Raw genomic sequence first — 16,658 nt, 5'->3', positions numbered from 1 at the left:
ATGGAGGAGATCTTAGATGGAGGAGATCTTAGATGGAGGAGATCTTAGATGGAGGAGATCTTAGGCGGAGGAGATCTTAGGCGGAGGAGGTCTTAGGCGGAGGAGGTCTTAGGCGGAGGAGGTCTTAGGCGGAGGAGGTCTAAGGCGGAGGAGGTCTAAGGCGGAGGAGGTCTTAGGCGGAGGAGGTCTTAGGCGGAGGAGACCCTAGATGGAGGAGACCCTAGATGGAGGAGACCTTAGGCGGAGGAGATCTAGGTGGAGGAGATCTAGGTAGAGGAGATCTTAGGTAGAGGAGATCTTAGGTAGAGGAGATCTTAGGTAGAGGAGGTCTTAGGTAGAGGAGGTCTTAGGTAGAGGAGATCTTAGGTAGAGGTGATCTTAGGTAGAGGAGATCTTAGGTAGAGGAGATCTTAGGTAGAGGAGATCTTAGGTAGAGGAGATCTTAGGTAGAGGAGATCTTAGGTAGAGGAGATCTTAGGTGGAGGAGATCTAGGTGGAGGAGATCTAGGTGGAGGAGATCTTAGATGGAGGAGATCTTAGATGGAGGAGATCTTAGATGGAGGAGATCTTAGATGGAGGAGATCTTAGATGGAGGAGATCTTAGGCGGAGGAGATCTTAGGCGGAGGAGACCCTAGATGGAGGAGACCCTAGATGGAGGAGACCCTAGATGGAGGAGACCCTAGATGGAGGAGACCCTAGATGGAGGAGACCCTAGATGGAGGAGATCCTAGATGGAGGAGGTCTTAGGCAGAGGAGATCCTAGATGGAGGAGATCCTAGATGGAGGAGATCCTAGATGGAGGAGATCTTAGGCGGAGGAGATCTTAGGCGGAGGAGATCTTAGGCGGAGGAGATCTTAGGCGGAGGAGATCCTAGATGGAGGAGATCTTAGGTAGTTGAGATCTTAGGTAAAGGAGATCTTAGATAGAGAGGTCATCAGGTTGCTATAATATATTCCATTAGCTCGTCATCCATTTTTTTAGATGGCTGTCCAAGTCCTCTTCCACCCTCTGGAACTTCGCCATCAGAAGTTGTCATGTCACTCATAACTGACTACATGCAGTCAGCTTTTATTGATCTTCCCGACAAATTCAATACTCAGTCAAGTCAATATTAAATACTTTACACAGAATGTCCTCTCTCAGCAGACCGATATTTTCCTGGATCTGCCATATGAAATCCAGTCGACTTAGCAGTTAGAATGTTCTGGCTGTGGGATATACGTATGCCTAAAATAGCCTGATGTTTTTTAGAGACCCAGGACTTATTTACCAGGTGTTCACTATATCAGGCAGCAGCAGTAAATGTCTTGCCGCATTGAAGGAGAAAATAAGCCGTCTCACTGTTGCTTAGCAACAGGCCCGGGCCTAGTTGGGTTATTAACCATAAAACACTTTGTGAAAATTATCTATCCAAAATACAGCGAAGGTGACCCCTGGTCCATTAAATAATATGAACCAGTCAATTTTATGGGATAGTCAAAGCTTTTCAGTGTTTTCCATTCCCTGATCGGTGCCATCCTAAATGTGCTTTACATGCATCTGCAGAAAAGAAGTGTCACGACTCACGCTTATCATCAGCTTCTTGGTGTTGCTGTTGTGATTGTGAACTTTCTGTGCTTGGGTGAATGTGTGCGTGCTTGACTGTGTGTGTGTGTGTGTGTGACTGTGTGCGTGACTGTGTGTGTGTGCGTGTGTGTGTGTGTGTACGCATTCAATGTTGTTATTACAGGATAATGCTTAAGAGGACATGTTGAGATGTTCCTCTATAAACAGCATTTTTTCTGATTCCAGTTTCTGATTCCAGTCTGACTTCATTGCTGAGCAAAGAGTCAACGGGGCAACATTCTGTGTGGCATGCCATCAGTTAAAGAGTCAATGGGGCAACATTCTGTGTGGCATGCCATCAGTTAAAGAGTCAACGGGGCAACATTCTGTGTGGCATGCCATCAGTTAAAGAGTCAATGGGGCAACATTCTGTGTGGCATGCCATCAGTTAAAGAGTCAACGGGGCAACATTCTGTGTGGCATGCCATCAGTTAAAGAGTCAATGGGGCAACATTCTGTGTGGCATGCCATCAGTTAAAAAGTCAATGGGGCAACATTCTGTGTGGCATGCCATCAGTTAAAGAGTCAACGGGGCAACATTCTGTGTGGCATGCCATCAGTTAAAGAGTCAACGGGGCAACATTCTGTGTGGCATGCCATCAGTTAAAGAGTCAACGGGGCAACATTCTGTGTGGCATGCCATCAGTTAAAGAGTCAATGGGGCAACATTCTGTGTGGCATGCCATCAGTTAAAGAGTCAATGGGGCAACATTCTGTGTGGCATGCCATCAGTTAAAGAGTCAACGGGGCAACATTCTGTGTGGCATGCCATCAGTTAAAGAGTCAACGGGGCAACATTCTGTGTGGCATGCCATCAGTTAAAGAGTCAATGGGGCAACATTCTGTGTGGCATGCCATCAGTTAAAGAGTCAATGGGGCAACATTCTGTGTGGCATGCCATCAGTTAAAGAGTCAATGGGGCAACATTCTGTGTGACATGCCATCAGTTAAAGCATACAGAGAGAGCTGAGTGATCCACACGAGTTGTGTCCCAAACTGCACCCTATACAGTATACAGTATAGTGCACTACTTTTAACCAGAGCCCTATGGGGGCTGGTAAAAAAGAAGGGCACTAAATAAGGGTTATGGTACCGTTTGGGACGCTCCTTAGCATAGCTGACTTGATCTAACAATTAGGGCCCACACCATAAATCAGTTATATAGCAGTGGAGTCTCTATAGAATGCTGTTACTTGTGATGCCTATGTTAACATTCAATTGTACGATACTATCAATGGCCCATTGAAGATGCTGAAGATGCCAGTTACTTAGAATGAAGTTTATGAGAGACTCAGGTCAGACTCTTTAGCCTACTGGAGGTACTGTAATACGGAACGTGTCCCTATTCTCATCTCATCTTCAAAAGGTTTGGGTCATTTCTCCACCTAAATCTCCTCCACACAGAAAATCTCACACAGAGGGCTCTCACAAATTCACCAGTCTGGTTCCATCACTACAATGTAGCACCCTTTGACCCACACACTGTTTTGTAACTTTCTGAAATTGACGTCGTTTTAGGGACAAATGATTTCAGGGACGCCCGACGTTCAAAAGCCATTTGCTCTGACATTACATTTGTTCCAGTTATGATTGTTCTTGAGTGTTTGTCATGAGGGTTGTGTCCCAAATGGCACCCTATTCCCACATAGTGCACTACTTTTAAACAGAGCCCTGTGGACCCTGGTCAAAAAGTAGTGCACTATGTGGGGAAATAGTCTGCCATTTGGGACGCAGCCTAAAATATAATATGACAAACAAACATATGATTCTGAACTAATGGCATAAGAGTGAGTCTTACTCACAGCATCCCAGGAGTAACGTAGGCTCTAATGCTGAGGATCTGATGTAGCATGCCTCTGTCAGCATGGCTAGGTCTGGCTGGAGCGTAGGCCTGCTAGACAGTCATGGCTTTATGGGTGGTGTGTTTTTGAATGACAAGTCATTTGGGAAGAAGAACTACATGATTTCAACATTTTCAATGTATGTTTGTACGGGATACACATGGTTATACACCGTCCAACCAAATGCTTACGCACAGGTTTCTTCTCGACAATGCAACAACAATAAGAAATAATAAAATATAAGTATACGAACATAAAGTAAATGTCTCAGACTAGAATAAACATTTTAGCATACGTATTATACAGGAAAGCACAATTTATAGTCCAATATTTACACATGTATTGTGGATGGCAAGTAAGTTGTTATTCTTTTTGTATGGAGGAAATGTAGCAGTTGAGCAGTTATATTGTTATGTGTGTGATCTGTGACGTTATGAGGTATGTGACATGTACAGTACCACTGAAAAGTTTGGATGCACCTACTTATTCAAGGGTTTTTCTTTATTTTTACTATTTTCTACATTGTGGAATAACAGTGAAGACATCAACACTATGAAATAACACATATGGAATCATGTAGTAACCAAAAAAGTGTTAAACAAATCAAAATTTACATTTTAGATTCTTCAAAGTAGCCACCCTTTGCCTTGATGACTGCACACTCTTGGCATTTTCTCAACCAGCTTCACCTGGAATGCTTTTCCAACAGTCTTGAAGGAGTTCCAAGCACTTGTTGGCTGTTTATCCTTCACTCTGCGGTCCAACTCACTGAATCTGAATTGGGTTCAGGTCAGGTGATTGTGGAGGCCAGGTCATCTGATGCAGCACTCCATCACTCTCCTTCTTGGTCAAATAGCCCTTACACAGCCTGGAGGTGTGTTGGGTCGTTGTCCTGTTACAAAACAAATGATAGTCCCACTAAGCGCAAACCAGATGGGATGGTGTATCGCTGCAGATTGCTGTGGTAGCCATGCTGGTTAAGTGTGCCTTGAATTCTAAATAAATCACAGACAGTGTAACTAGCAAATCATCTCCACACCATCACACCTCCTCCTCCATGCTTCACGGTGGGAACCACACATGCGGAGATCATCCGTTCACCTACTCTGCGTCTCGAGAAGACACAGTGGTTGGAACCAAAAATCTCAAATTTGGACTCAGATTTCCACCAGTCTAATGTCCATTGCTCTTGTTTCTTGGCCCAAGCATGTCTCTTCTTCTTATTTGTTTCCTTTAGTAGTGGTTTCTTTGCAGCAATTCGACCATGAAGGCCTGATTCACACAGTCTCCTCTGAACAGTTGATGTTGAGATGTGTCTGTTACTTGAACTCTGTGAGACATTTATTTGAGCTGCAATTTCTGAGGCTGGTAACTTATCCTCTGCAGCAGAGGTAACTCTGGGTTTTCCTTTCCTGTGGCGGTCTTCATGAGAGCCAGTTTCATCATAGCGCTTGATGGTATTTGCGACTGCACTTGAAGAAACTTTCAAGGTTCTTGACATTTTTCGTATTGACTGACCTTCATGTCAGTTGATGGGTTGTCGTTTCTCTTTGCTTATTTGGGCTGTTCTTGCCATATTATGGACTTGGTCTTTTACCAAATAGGGCTATCGTCTGTATACCACCCCTACCTACCTTGTCACAACACAACTGATTGGCTCAAACGCATTAAGAAGGAAAGAAATTCCACAAATTAACTTTTAACAAGGCACACCTGTTCATTGAAATGCATTCCAGGTGACTACCTCAGGAAGCTGGTTGAGAGAATGCCAAGAGTGTACAAAGTTGTCATCAAGGCAAAGTGTGGCTACTTTGAAGAATCTCAAATATAAAATATATTTTGATTTGTTTAACACTTTTTTGGTTACTACATGATTCTATATGTGTTATTTCATAGTTTTCATGTCTTCACTATTATTCTACAATGTAGAAAATAGTTTTTTTTTAAACGTGAAAAAAAAAAATGCAATGAGTAGGTGTGTCCAAACTTTTGACTGGTAGTGTACATGTAGGTGAAACATCTCCAGATTTCTCCACCTGTCCATCATGTTTAACTGGAGTGAAGTCTGTCTCTACAGTATGTAGTAAAAGTGGTCAGGGTGAAATAGCTACAGTTATTAAGTGTGATCAGACAGTGATCAGTTTGTGTTGTGGGATGAAATGCTGTGCTGCAGGGTTGTCAGTGAGTGACTGGGGAACGGTGGGTAACCTGGTGGTGCACTACTGGGGGTCTGATTCTGGGGACTCTGCAGGGTGTGTGTGTGTGTAAGAGCACCCAGGTACTGACAGCGCCCTCTTGTGTCTGCCAGCCCGCAGTCTGCGTCTTAGTCCGTGGGAGAGCCGCATCGTGGAGCGGCTCATGACCCCCACCCTGTCTTTCCTGGCCCGTAGCCGCAGCGCCGTGACCCTGCTCAACACTAGCGACTCCCGGGACCCCTGTGAGTGACCTCTGACCCCTACAGGAACCTTTATTCTTTCTCTCCCTTGTTTTCCAGTGAAGGGGAATTTACAGCATACATACCCCAGACTACCACTAGTTACAGTACAGTATACCCCAGACTACCACTAGTTACAGTATACACCAGACTACCACTAGGTACAGTATACACCAGACTACCACTAGTTACCGTACAGTACACACCAGACTACCACTAGTTACAGTATACACCAGACTACCACTAGTTACAGTACAGTACACACCAGACTACCACTAGTTACAGTATACACCAGACTACCACTAGTTACAGTACACACCAGACTACCACTAGTTACAGTACACACCAGACTACCACTAGTTACAGTATACACCAGACGACCACTAGTTACAGTATACACCAGACTACCACTTGTTACAGTATATACCAGACTACCACTAGTTACAGTACAGTATACACCAGACTACCACTAGTTACAGTACAGTATACACCAGACTACCACTAGTTACAGTATACACCAGACTACCACTAGTTACAGTATACACCAGACGACCACTAGTTACAGTATACACCAGAGTACCACTAGTTACAGTATACACCAGAGTACCACTAGTTACAGTATACACCAGAGTACCACTAGTTACAGTATACACCAGACGACCACTAGTTACAGTATACACCAGACGACCACTAGTTACAGTATACACCAGACGACCACTAGTTACAGTATACACCAGACGACCACTAGTTACAGTATACACCAGACTACCACTAGTTACAGTATACACCAGACGACCACTAGTTACAGTATACACCAGACGACCACTAGTTACAGTATACACCAGACGACCACTAGTTACAGTATACACCAGACTACCACTAGTTACAGTATACACCAGACTACCACTAGTTACAGTATACACCAGACTACCACTAGTTACAGTATACACCAGACGACCAGTAGTTACAGTATACACCAGACTACCACTAGTTACAGTATACACCAGAAGACCACTAGTTACAGTATACACCAGACGACCACTAGTTACAGTATACACCAGACGACCACTAGTTACAGTATACACCAGACAACCACTAGTTACACTATCTTTGTCTCATGCATTATTTCTGACAGGGGAAGTAAACTCAGTCAGTTAATTCCTGCAGAGCCCAATATGACTAATAAGGATCACAGCTGGCCAGAGATCCACGCTGACTAAGTGTGTCTGCCACTGTTACATTTTCAATAGGTGGCCTATCATGATCACTACTGTAATTTTTAGGGTTCCTGACCTGACCTTGTCTTTCCTGCCTGCTTTCTTCATCTCTGTGATGTACTTAGACTCTCACCACTACTCCCGTTCAGCCTCCGCCAGCCCCCTGGACGCCTGCTCCCACCACCACCCTCACCGGGACTCCTCCGAACGCTGGAGGGGAGGAGTGTCCGCCAGCACGCCTGACATCACACAGCGCCAACGCCGACGGAACTCAACGCTGGTCAGCGCACGCCCTCACACACACACATGTTCAAGCATACATGTTAACACACACACACATGTTCAAGCATACATGTTAACACACACACACTATAGTGTAATTCCAGGTATTCTGCCATAACGGTTCACCCTTTTTGTTTCTCAAAGTTGGATAAGAAGAAGAAAGAGAAGAAAGACAAGGAGAGGGAGAATGAAAAAGAGAAAGTTCTGAAGAAGTTCCCAACGCCGACCAGATCCAGGCCGGAGTTCAGGTATTGTTAGGACACAGGACACAGGACACATGACACAGAACACAAGACACTGATTACAGGACACAGGACACATGACACAGAATGACACAGGACACTGATCACAGGACACGGATTGCAGGACACGGATTATAGGACACGGATTATAGGACACGGATTACAGGACACGGATTACAGGACACGGATTACAGGACACGGATTACAGAACACAGATTACAGAACACAGATTACAGAACACAAATTACAGATAACAGACCACAGATTACAAAACACATATTGCAGATTACAGGACACAGATCACAGATTACAAAACACAGATTACAAAACACAGATTACAAAACACAGATTACAAAACACAGGTTACAGAACACAGGTTACAGAACACAGGTTACAGAACACAGGTTACAGAACACAGGTTACAGAACACATATTACAGAACACATATTACAGGTTACAGAACACATATTACAGATTACAAAACACAGATTACAAAACACAGATTACAAAACACAGATTACAAAACACAGAACACAGATTACAGAACACAGAACATAGGATGGAGTAGAGCCCAGAATCTGTCTTGTGCCAAACAGTAGAACTACTCTAAACTGTCCTATACTACAGGTCTCTGCCCAAATAAAGGAAACACTTCATTAAATTAGGGAGATTAAATATATTGAAAGCAGGTGCTTTCACAAAGGTGGGGTTCCTAAGCAATTCCTCAGCAATTAACATCCCATCATGCTTAAGGTCATATATTAAAAATGCTGGGCAGGCCATAATTTTGCCCATTATTTTGGCTACAATGACTATGCCCCCATAGGATGACAATGCCTCCATCCACAGGTCACGAGTGGTCATTGAATGGTTTGATGAGCATGAAAACGATGTATGCCATGGCCGTCTCAGTCAGCAGATCTCAACCCAATTGAACACTTATGGATGATTCCTGAGCAGCGCCTGAGACAGTGATTTCCACCACCATCAACAAAACACCAAATAATGACATTTCTTGTGGAAGAAATGTGTTGCATCCCTCCAATAGAGTTCCAGACACTAAGAATCTTCTCCCTCCCTCTTCCTTCCTTCCCTCCTCCCTGCCTCCTCCCTCCCTCCTCCCTCCCTTCTCCTTCCCTCTCTTCCCCACTTATCTCTTTTCATCTCTTATCCTGCAGCAGTACCCCAAAACCCCAAAACCGACCTCCTTCACCTGTGGCCCCCAAAAGCAAACTGTTGTCCCCCTGCCCTCCAATGGCTCCCAAGACCCCCTCCACGGGCAAGAAGATCCCCACAGGCACCAAGACCCGCCCCAAAAGAGCCCAGACCCCTGTCAGGGTACAGCTTCAGCCGGTCACCGTGGAAACTAACAACAAGCCCCATCAGCCAGACACTCCTGAGGAGACAAAGAGTAAGTTTGTTCGCCGTGGTTACCGTATCCAAGCTCCAGGATGTTTATTTTCAGCTGTTACTTCTTGCCCTCTCTGCCTTGAGAAAACACACATTGTATCAACTCTATGATGTTTGCTTCATATGAACCTTGAAGTATATTCCACGGTTATGGTCCATCGTGTGGCTTCAGATGTGAAACAGAGGCCTCTCCTGTCTCTCTTGCTCGTACAGGCTCCAGTAATGTTCCTGCTATAATGGTGTCTTCGGCGCCGGTGACACAAACATCTCTTAGTGCACCAGTCACAGTGGCCGCCTCTACCCAAGCCTCAAACCTACAGCTGACTGCCTCTGCTGCCTCAACTCCCACAACTGCCCCAGCTGTCTCATCTGCCCCGGCTGCCTCATCTGCCCCGGCTACCTCATCTACTGCTGCCACTGTGGCTTCCAGGCCCTCAGCCGGCACCAACGACCCAGAGGAAGCAGCTCGAGTCCTGGCTGAGAAACGCAGACAGGCCCGGGAGCAACGGGAGAGAGAGGAGCAGGAGCGCCTGGAGCAGGAGAAGAGGAAACGGTCAGTCAGACCCTGGCTGGAATTGTTTAGACATGTCATTGAGTTGGTTATTATAGTACTGTAGTATTATTGAATGTTATCGATTGGAGTGTCGTGTCTGTCTGTTTGTCTGTCTATAGTAGGGGTTCTTCAACTTTTTAGCTCAAGGCACAAATGAGAAATTGACTGTCTTCCCGTGACCCAAATTGTTCTCCAATGACCCAAATAAAAAATAAATAGTGTGTGATGTATAGATAGATGTATTCTCATAACTCGCGACCCACCTTTCACATGACCAGGGACCGATTTGGGTCCCGACCCATAGTTAAATAAACCCCAGTCTATAGACATATGAATGGTTTACTGTTTGCCTAATGTCCAAGACAAGTGTGTACCATACATTGATATGTGTCATGTTGTGTGTTGATTTGAAAATGCCATCCAGTGTGAGCATATACTGTATGAGCATGTGCGGACCTGACTGAGCATGCTCCCCATGCAGGATTGCTCGTGAGGAGGGCATGGCTCGGCAGGCGGAGGAGAGGAGGCGCAGGGAGGAGGAGGCACGCCTCATGGCGAAGGAGCAGCTTCTGAGAGACGAGGCCCAGCGCCTGGAGGAGGAGAAGGAGGCGAAGGAGAAAGCCAAGGCGGAACAGGAGGAGAACCAACGCCTGCAGAAACAGGTGCGAGATCGACAGGCAGTCTTGACGTACAGCGTAGAAGAAGACGTATGACACAGGTTGACTGATCTTAGGTCGAGGTAACGTTATGAGAGGGAATGTTTGCTGTTTGAGGGGACAGGCATGTGTGCTGTAAGGCCTACAATCAGCATGTCATTGTCACCATGCCTTCTCTAGGCAGATGCCCAGAATTTATTGGAGCTGAGAGAGCCGTTGTCAGAGTGGGATAGTGACAGCTCTGTCCTCCCCCTGTCCCCGTCTCTGCTCCGCACTGCAGTGGGCTGACAGGGGATAGATAGTGACAGTGTTCCCACTACCCCTGCCTGTAGCATTCAGACATGCTTGAGTCCAGTCTCCCCCGAGGGAAGACCAGTGCAATTTGCTGTTTGTTCGACACTGCCAGCAGCCATCTTCCTTGCAGTGTGTGTCAAGATGGTGAGACATCATATTCATACAATATTTTTCAGCTATCTCATGAACCATGACACAGCAAGTTTTATCTTCCAGGCAACTTTGAACATAAAAACGTCATTGCAAACATCTGTAGTTACTCAACTGTATACAACCTGTGTTTTGCACTGTTTATGAAGCATAGCAACCTTGTTCTTTTGATGGATGTGGTTATTTAGATATTTGCTGCCTGTGGTATAGCCCGGTGGTTAGTTTGGAACTGATGTGATCACAGCTTTGTTTTCATCCCTCCATGCATCACCTATTTAGTACTGATGACTCAAAAGACCCAGTGAGCTGTGTAATGGCATTATTACAGGGAGATATCAAGCCCTGCCCTACAGCCTACTACAGCCTAGTCTGGGAATATGGTGCCACCTAGTGGTTAGAAAAGGGGACATTAATCTACTCTTGTATTCATTTGCTAATAATTATTTTTACATTCCATCATTTGATATTATATGAAATTTGGGTTTTATCTAGACTGACACGATTCCCTTGTTGAGTCATTTCCCTGTAGTCTTAATAGCATGATGAACATCCTATGAAGATAAATGGGCTTTCCATAGTATTGATGATCGTATTGATGATGTTGTTTTGTCCCGTCTGTGTCAGAGGGAGGAGGCCGAGGTCAAAGCTCGTGAGGAGGCGGAGCGTCAGCGCCTGGAGAGAGAGAAGCACTTTCAGAAGGAGGAACAGGCGCGCCTGGAGAGAAAGAAGGTGGAGAGATGAGGAGGGATGGAGGGGAAGAGGGGGGAGGGGAGGAGGGATGGAGGGAGGAGAGATGGAGGGAGGAGAGATGGAGGGAGGAGAGATGGAGGGAGGAGAGATGAGGGGAGGAGGGATGGAGAGATGATGGATGAGGGGATGAGGGATGGAGGGAGGACAGATGGAGGGAGGAGAGATGGAGGGGAGGAGGGATGGAGAGATGGAGAGATGAGGAGAGATGAGATGGAGGGAGGAGAGATGAGATGGAGGGAGGAGGGAGGAGAGAGGAGATCGAGGGAGGGAGGAGGGATGGAGAGATGGAGGGAGGAGGGAGGAGAGATGAGGGATGAGGGGATGAGGGATGGAGGGAGGACAGATGGAGGGAGGAGAGATGGAGGGGTGGAGAGATGAGGGGAGGAGAGATGAGGGGTGGAGGGATGAGGGGAGGAGGGATGGAGGGATGAATGGAGGGAGGAGGGGTGGAGGGAGGAGGGATGAGGGGAGGGAGGAGGGGTGGAGAGATGGGGGAGGAGGGATGGGGGGAGGAGGGAGGAGAGATGGAGGGAGGAGGGATGGAGGGAGGAGATATGGGGGGAGGAGAGATGGAGGGAGGAGGAAGGAGAGATGAGATGGAGGGAGGAGAGATGGAGGGAGGAGAGATGGAAGGAGGAGAGATGAGGGATGGAGGGATGAGGGGAGGAGGGATGAGGGGAGGAGAGATGAGGGAGGAGAGATGGAGGGAGGAGAGATGAGATGGAGGGAGGAGAGATGAGGGGAGGAGGGATGGAGGGAGGAGAGATGAGGGATGGAGGGGATGAGGGATGGAGGGGATGAGGGAGGAGGGATGGATGGATGAAGGGGACTCAGATTGAAAAAGTCTAACTTGTCTTTACTTTATACTTTATACATAAATATAGAACCGGTAGTTTTTGATCAAATTGTATCCTGACTAGGAAAAGCTCCCAGCCTTAAATGAAATATGTTAAAGTGCATTAGTTGTCAATAATCAAATCCAGCAGCTGACAACTCCTGCCTCTGCTGTTGAACTCCACAGCGCCTTGAGGAAATCATGAAGAGAACTCGTAAAAGTACTGATGCAGGACAAAAGGGGATTGATGTAAGTCCTATCTATGCTTCATATAACAACCCTTCTAGACCCTTTGTTCAGATGAAAGATTATACAGTGTATGTTTTCTTATTTAAATCACTGAATTCATAATAGTGTCTGTCCAGGTGTTCAAAGCACTTCTTGATAATAACACCTCATCCACCACCAATGTGTAGCAACCTTGTGTGATACACAGCAACCATTTGTCCCATTTTTTTGTTCTTCTAGCCTTCACTGCCGAATGAGTCTAATTCTCCAGCACAGGTCAATGGCAAAGATGCTACGAAGAACAGTAAAGGTAAGTTACATACAGTGCCATTCTGCTGTCTCTACAGTGCCATTCTGCTGTCTCTACAGTGCCATTCTGCTGTCTCCTTCAACCTGTGATTTGATTTGATAAAAATCAATTTGGGTAAAAAATAAAATTATACGACATCCCAGCTAACAACAAACCTTCCCACAACTTTAGAGACCGTTCCCTTAAGAGTTTCATGAGGCTTTTAACTAACGTTTTCTTAGCGATGTTCCAGTGATGTGCAAGGAATTTTTCCAAGAGACCATCCCCTTAATGTCAAATAGAACTTACCCAGAACATGGTTACCATGTTCTCAGAATTTAAGATATGTTCTCGACACGCTTCATGGAAACGTTGCAAGAACGTTTATGTGTCCAGTTTTCTGAGGGGTAGGAGAATATTCCATAAACGTCTCGCAAAACATACACAGAACATGGTTACCATGTTCTCAGAACATAACATATTAATGTTCTAGACACGTTTCATGGGAACTTTGCAGGAACATTTCTGTGTATTAGTTGTCAGGATGTCACCTGATGGTCCCATAGAAACGTTCTAAAAAAAGAGTGTTTCATGACACATCTTGCCTTGTTGCTGAGCCAATCGAGGCTCTGATTGGTGAACCAGTGAACCGTTCATAGCTCTGTGTCTGTTGGCAAGATTAGAGATACAAACACACACAGTGCTTTTAACATCATTTTTTCAACTTACATATTTGATTACATTGTGTATGTTTTTAATAAAGTAGTTATTATTCAACGTGTCCTCACCTGGGATTTCAAGTCACAACCTCTTGATTCACTGTACTCAGATTTCCCCACCACGCCACCGTGTCTGTACTCGTACTATTTTCATCATTGATTTGATTTAGGCCTACTTATTTCAGCAATTTTAAAGGCTTTCGGTATAGTTGTGTGATGTTGGTGGGACATGTGAACCTGTTTTAATGATCCTCCTGAATCACTACGATCAATACAAGTTTTTCTTGAGTTTACTTTTAACAGAGTTAAGATTTACTTCAAAGTCCAGTCACAGCCTTACACCGATCCATTTCTTCCAGATCTACATTCCTGCCTAGGGGGGAGGAGGAGGAGGGGAGGGGGGGGGGGGGGGGGGGGGTCCAGAGTACCATGAACCAAGAGGTTGTGAGTTCAAATAATTTGATATTGAACCAATTATGGCAGTAAGCAGATTATGCAATAGCCATGTAAAAACCTAATTCTGCTTATCTTAATCGGCGTCAACGTCAAAAGGATATTCTGAGAACATGGTAACCACGTTCTGGTCATGTTCTGTTTGACATAGATAGAATGTTCCCCTAAATAACTGATAACTGGACAATCAAACGTTAGGGGAACATTACAGGTAACATTACAAAAATGTTCTCTCTACCTAGAAGTGTTAGCTGGGATGTGCATTAGATCCCAAGAGGATGGCACTTATTTACAAAGTGGTCTTGGATGCTAACAAATATTGTCATGATTAAAAGACAAGACAGTTACAAAATATTACATTCAATTAGAGAGAGAACACTCAGTCACTCAGTCATCCCTAAAATATTACATTCAATTAGAGAGAGAACACTCAGTCAAGGACCATTTTATTTGTCATTTAAAGATAGCAACTTTGCTTGTTTTTTTTCATGCAGCTCCTAAAATGCAGCAGATTGAAGCAGAATCCAGCCCTGTGCTGAATGTTGTCCGGCCAGCCATGCACCAGAATGGCCTCTCAGCCAATGGGAAGGCAGCTGACTTTGAGCAGATCATCCAGCTGTCCAATCACAGCAGGAGCAGCAACGGTGGGCCGGGAAAACCGGGGAGTGGCATCGTCAGTGACCCAATCCTGGCCTTCGAGGGAGGAGAGCCCTTCCTGATGAAAACGGGTTCCATGAAGCCTCAGCATGCTGCAGGTAGCTATGCAGGTCAGGATTAGAACCAGACATACCATATCATTTTAACATTTCAAATGAAGCATTCTATCACTGTATCAGTATATAGCACTCTAGGATGTACACAATCCATAACTCTATACCCACATTACCAGCATGTGTAAAGAGAAGCACAGTTTGGATCTTATGCTAAAGGTATGCATCCTGTAGTTAGCTACAACCATTACTAGAGTTTACAGAGAGGGGACTCCAAACCTTTACCACTATCCCCAAGCCTGGGCCCTAGCCTCTGGGCACGCTGCCCAAGCTCCCTGTGTGGGAGAGCTGACGTCCAAGACTGGAAAGAGGATCCCAGTCCTGTTTTGGCATGCTCCTTAGGTTGGCAAACGAGGCCCCCTTTATTATGCCAAGACCCCCACAGCCGGTCTCGAAGACGGCCATACCCAAACATTAAATGTCAACAAAGCAAACAATATGACTGAGACCAATGGAACATACATAATATTAGGGGAAAGGGGGGATATCTAGTCAGTTGTACAACTGAATGCCTCCAAATGTGTCTTCCTCATTTAACCCAACCCCTCTGAATCAGAGAGGTGCGGGGGGGCTGCTTTAACCGACATCCACGTCTTCAGCGCCCGGGGAACGGTGGGATAACTGCCTTGTTCAGTGGTAGAACAACATAGTTTTACCTTGTCAGCTCGGGTATTCGATTCAGCAACCTTACGGTTACTGGCCCAACGCTCTAACCAATAGGCTACCTGCCGCACCATATTATATCCCATTTTTATGTCCCCACAGCCCAAGGGGGTTCTAATGATAATGACGCGTGCAGAATATCATCCCTAGAACTGAAGACTTTGGTCTGATAGACGGTATGCCTCACGTACTGTAGACTTCAAACTAGCTCATATTCCCAAGTGAAGCAGAAAACTTTGAATGATAAGGTCTGATAGACGGTATGCCTCACGTACTGTAGACTTCAAACTAGCTCATATTCCCAATTGAAGCAGAAAACTTTGAATGATAAGGTCTGATAGACGGTATGCCTCACGTACTGTAGACTTCAAACTAGCTCATATTCCCAAGTGAAGCAGAAAACAATGCTGATTTTTATCTTTCTCTGTTCTTTCTCTTTTTCTCTCCATCTCTCCAGAAGTTCTTTGAGACACCAGGCTTCCACACGCTTTACGCCACCGGTTGATCTAGTTGATGCGTGCCACACACTGCAACAGCTTATAAAGGAAGTGTGTCAAACAAAGAAACAAACTATGGACTAAACTTTTAAATCACTTAAAAACATCAAATTCCACAGAGGTCAAGAGGGAGGAAGAAAACTCTGTGAAGAAAAAAGAAAAAAACGTAATGAAAAAAATATCGTCTGTCTCCTCGGCATGTTTTGGTGCAACATACATTGAGTTTTGTTGAAAATGTCAAATGCAGATTTTATGGTGCACCTTAAATGGCAGACAATGTAATATGAGGAGTTTTAGAGCATTGTAAGACCTGGAAATATACAGTATTTGACTACGGTTGTTATTATCATTGTTGTTATGCTATTGCTGTTGTTATCTTAAGTTGAACAAAGTGTGTGTTTGTTAGTCTTGAATAATTGGGTTATTTAACTAGGGGAGGAAGCAGTGTGAGGATGCTGTCAGGGGAAGCTGTGGGATAAATCTTAATGAAAGGGAGAAGACGTCTCTATTTCTTTCTGTATGTCTGTCTGTCTGTGTGTCTGCATGTATGTCTCTCTGTCTCACCTGAGACAGAGTCTTAATGTTTCTCTGGCTCGTTTCTTCTTCAATTGTATTGCTGTTGTGATACAGAATAAGTTTAGGTTGGTTTCTTCAGCAGTTCCCATGGCGATCACATTAATACAGGTAGAACTATCAGCACACAGTATCTGTCCTCTATTCCTGGTCGCTGCTATCGGGACACAGTATCTGTCCTCTATTCCTGGTCGC

The 16,658-nt window shown here is 45.1% G+C and overlaps 1 protein-coding gene across 1 annotated transcript in view; it reads left to right on the top strand.

Moving 5' to 3' along the window:
• The window catches only part of LOC120022096 (MAP7 domain-containing protein 1-like), a 70,797-nt gene extending 54,409 nt beyond the window's left edge, over nucleotides 1-16,388 (top strand). The window contains exons 6-16 of the mRNA XM_038965912.1: nucleotides 5,757-5,885; nucleotides 7,225-7,379; nucleotides 7,526-7,629; nucleotides 8,802-9,034; nucleotides 9,247-9,586; nucleotides 10,068-10,248; nucleotides 11,311-11,415; nucleotides 12,458-12,520; nucleotides 12,740-12,809; nucleotides 14,455-14,715; nucleotides 15,851-16,388. Coding sequence (XP_038821840.1) covers nucleotides 5,757-5,885; nucleotides 7,225-7,379; nucleotides 7,526-7,629; nucleotides 8,802-9,034; nucleotides 9,247-9,586; nucleotides 10,068-10,248; nucleotides 11,311-11,415; nucleotides 12,458-12,520; nucleotides 12,740-12,809; nucleotides 14,455-14,715; nucleotides 15,851-15,861 — 1,652 coding nt within the window. The 3' untranslated portion in view covers nucleotides 15,862-16,388. The remainder of the gene's footprint in view (nucleotides 1-5,756; nucleotides 5,886-7,224; nucleotides 7,380-7,525; nucleotides 7,630-8,801; nucleotides 9,035-9,246; nucleotides 9,587-10,067; nucleotides 10,249-11,310; nucleotides 11,416-12,457; nucleotides 12,521-12,739; nucleotides 12,810-14,454; nucleotides 14,716-15,850) is intronic.
• Nucleotides 16,389-16,658: the final 270 nt, after the last annotated feature.

Source organism: Salvelinus namaycush, chromosome 27, assembly GCF_016432855.1.
Source record: "Salvelinus namaycush isolate Seneca chromosome 27, SaNama_1.0, whole genome shotgun sequence".
Lineage (NCBI taxonomy): Eukaryota > Metazoa > Chordata > Actinopteri > Salmoniformes > Salmonidae > Salvelinus > Salvelinus namaycush.
This window is presented reverse-complemented; position numbering and strand designations above follow the sequence as displayed.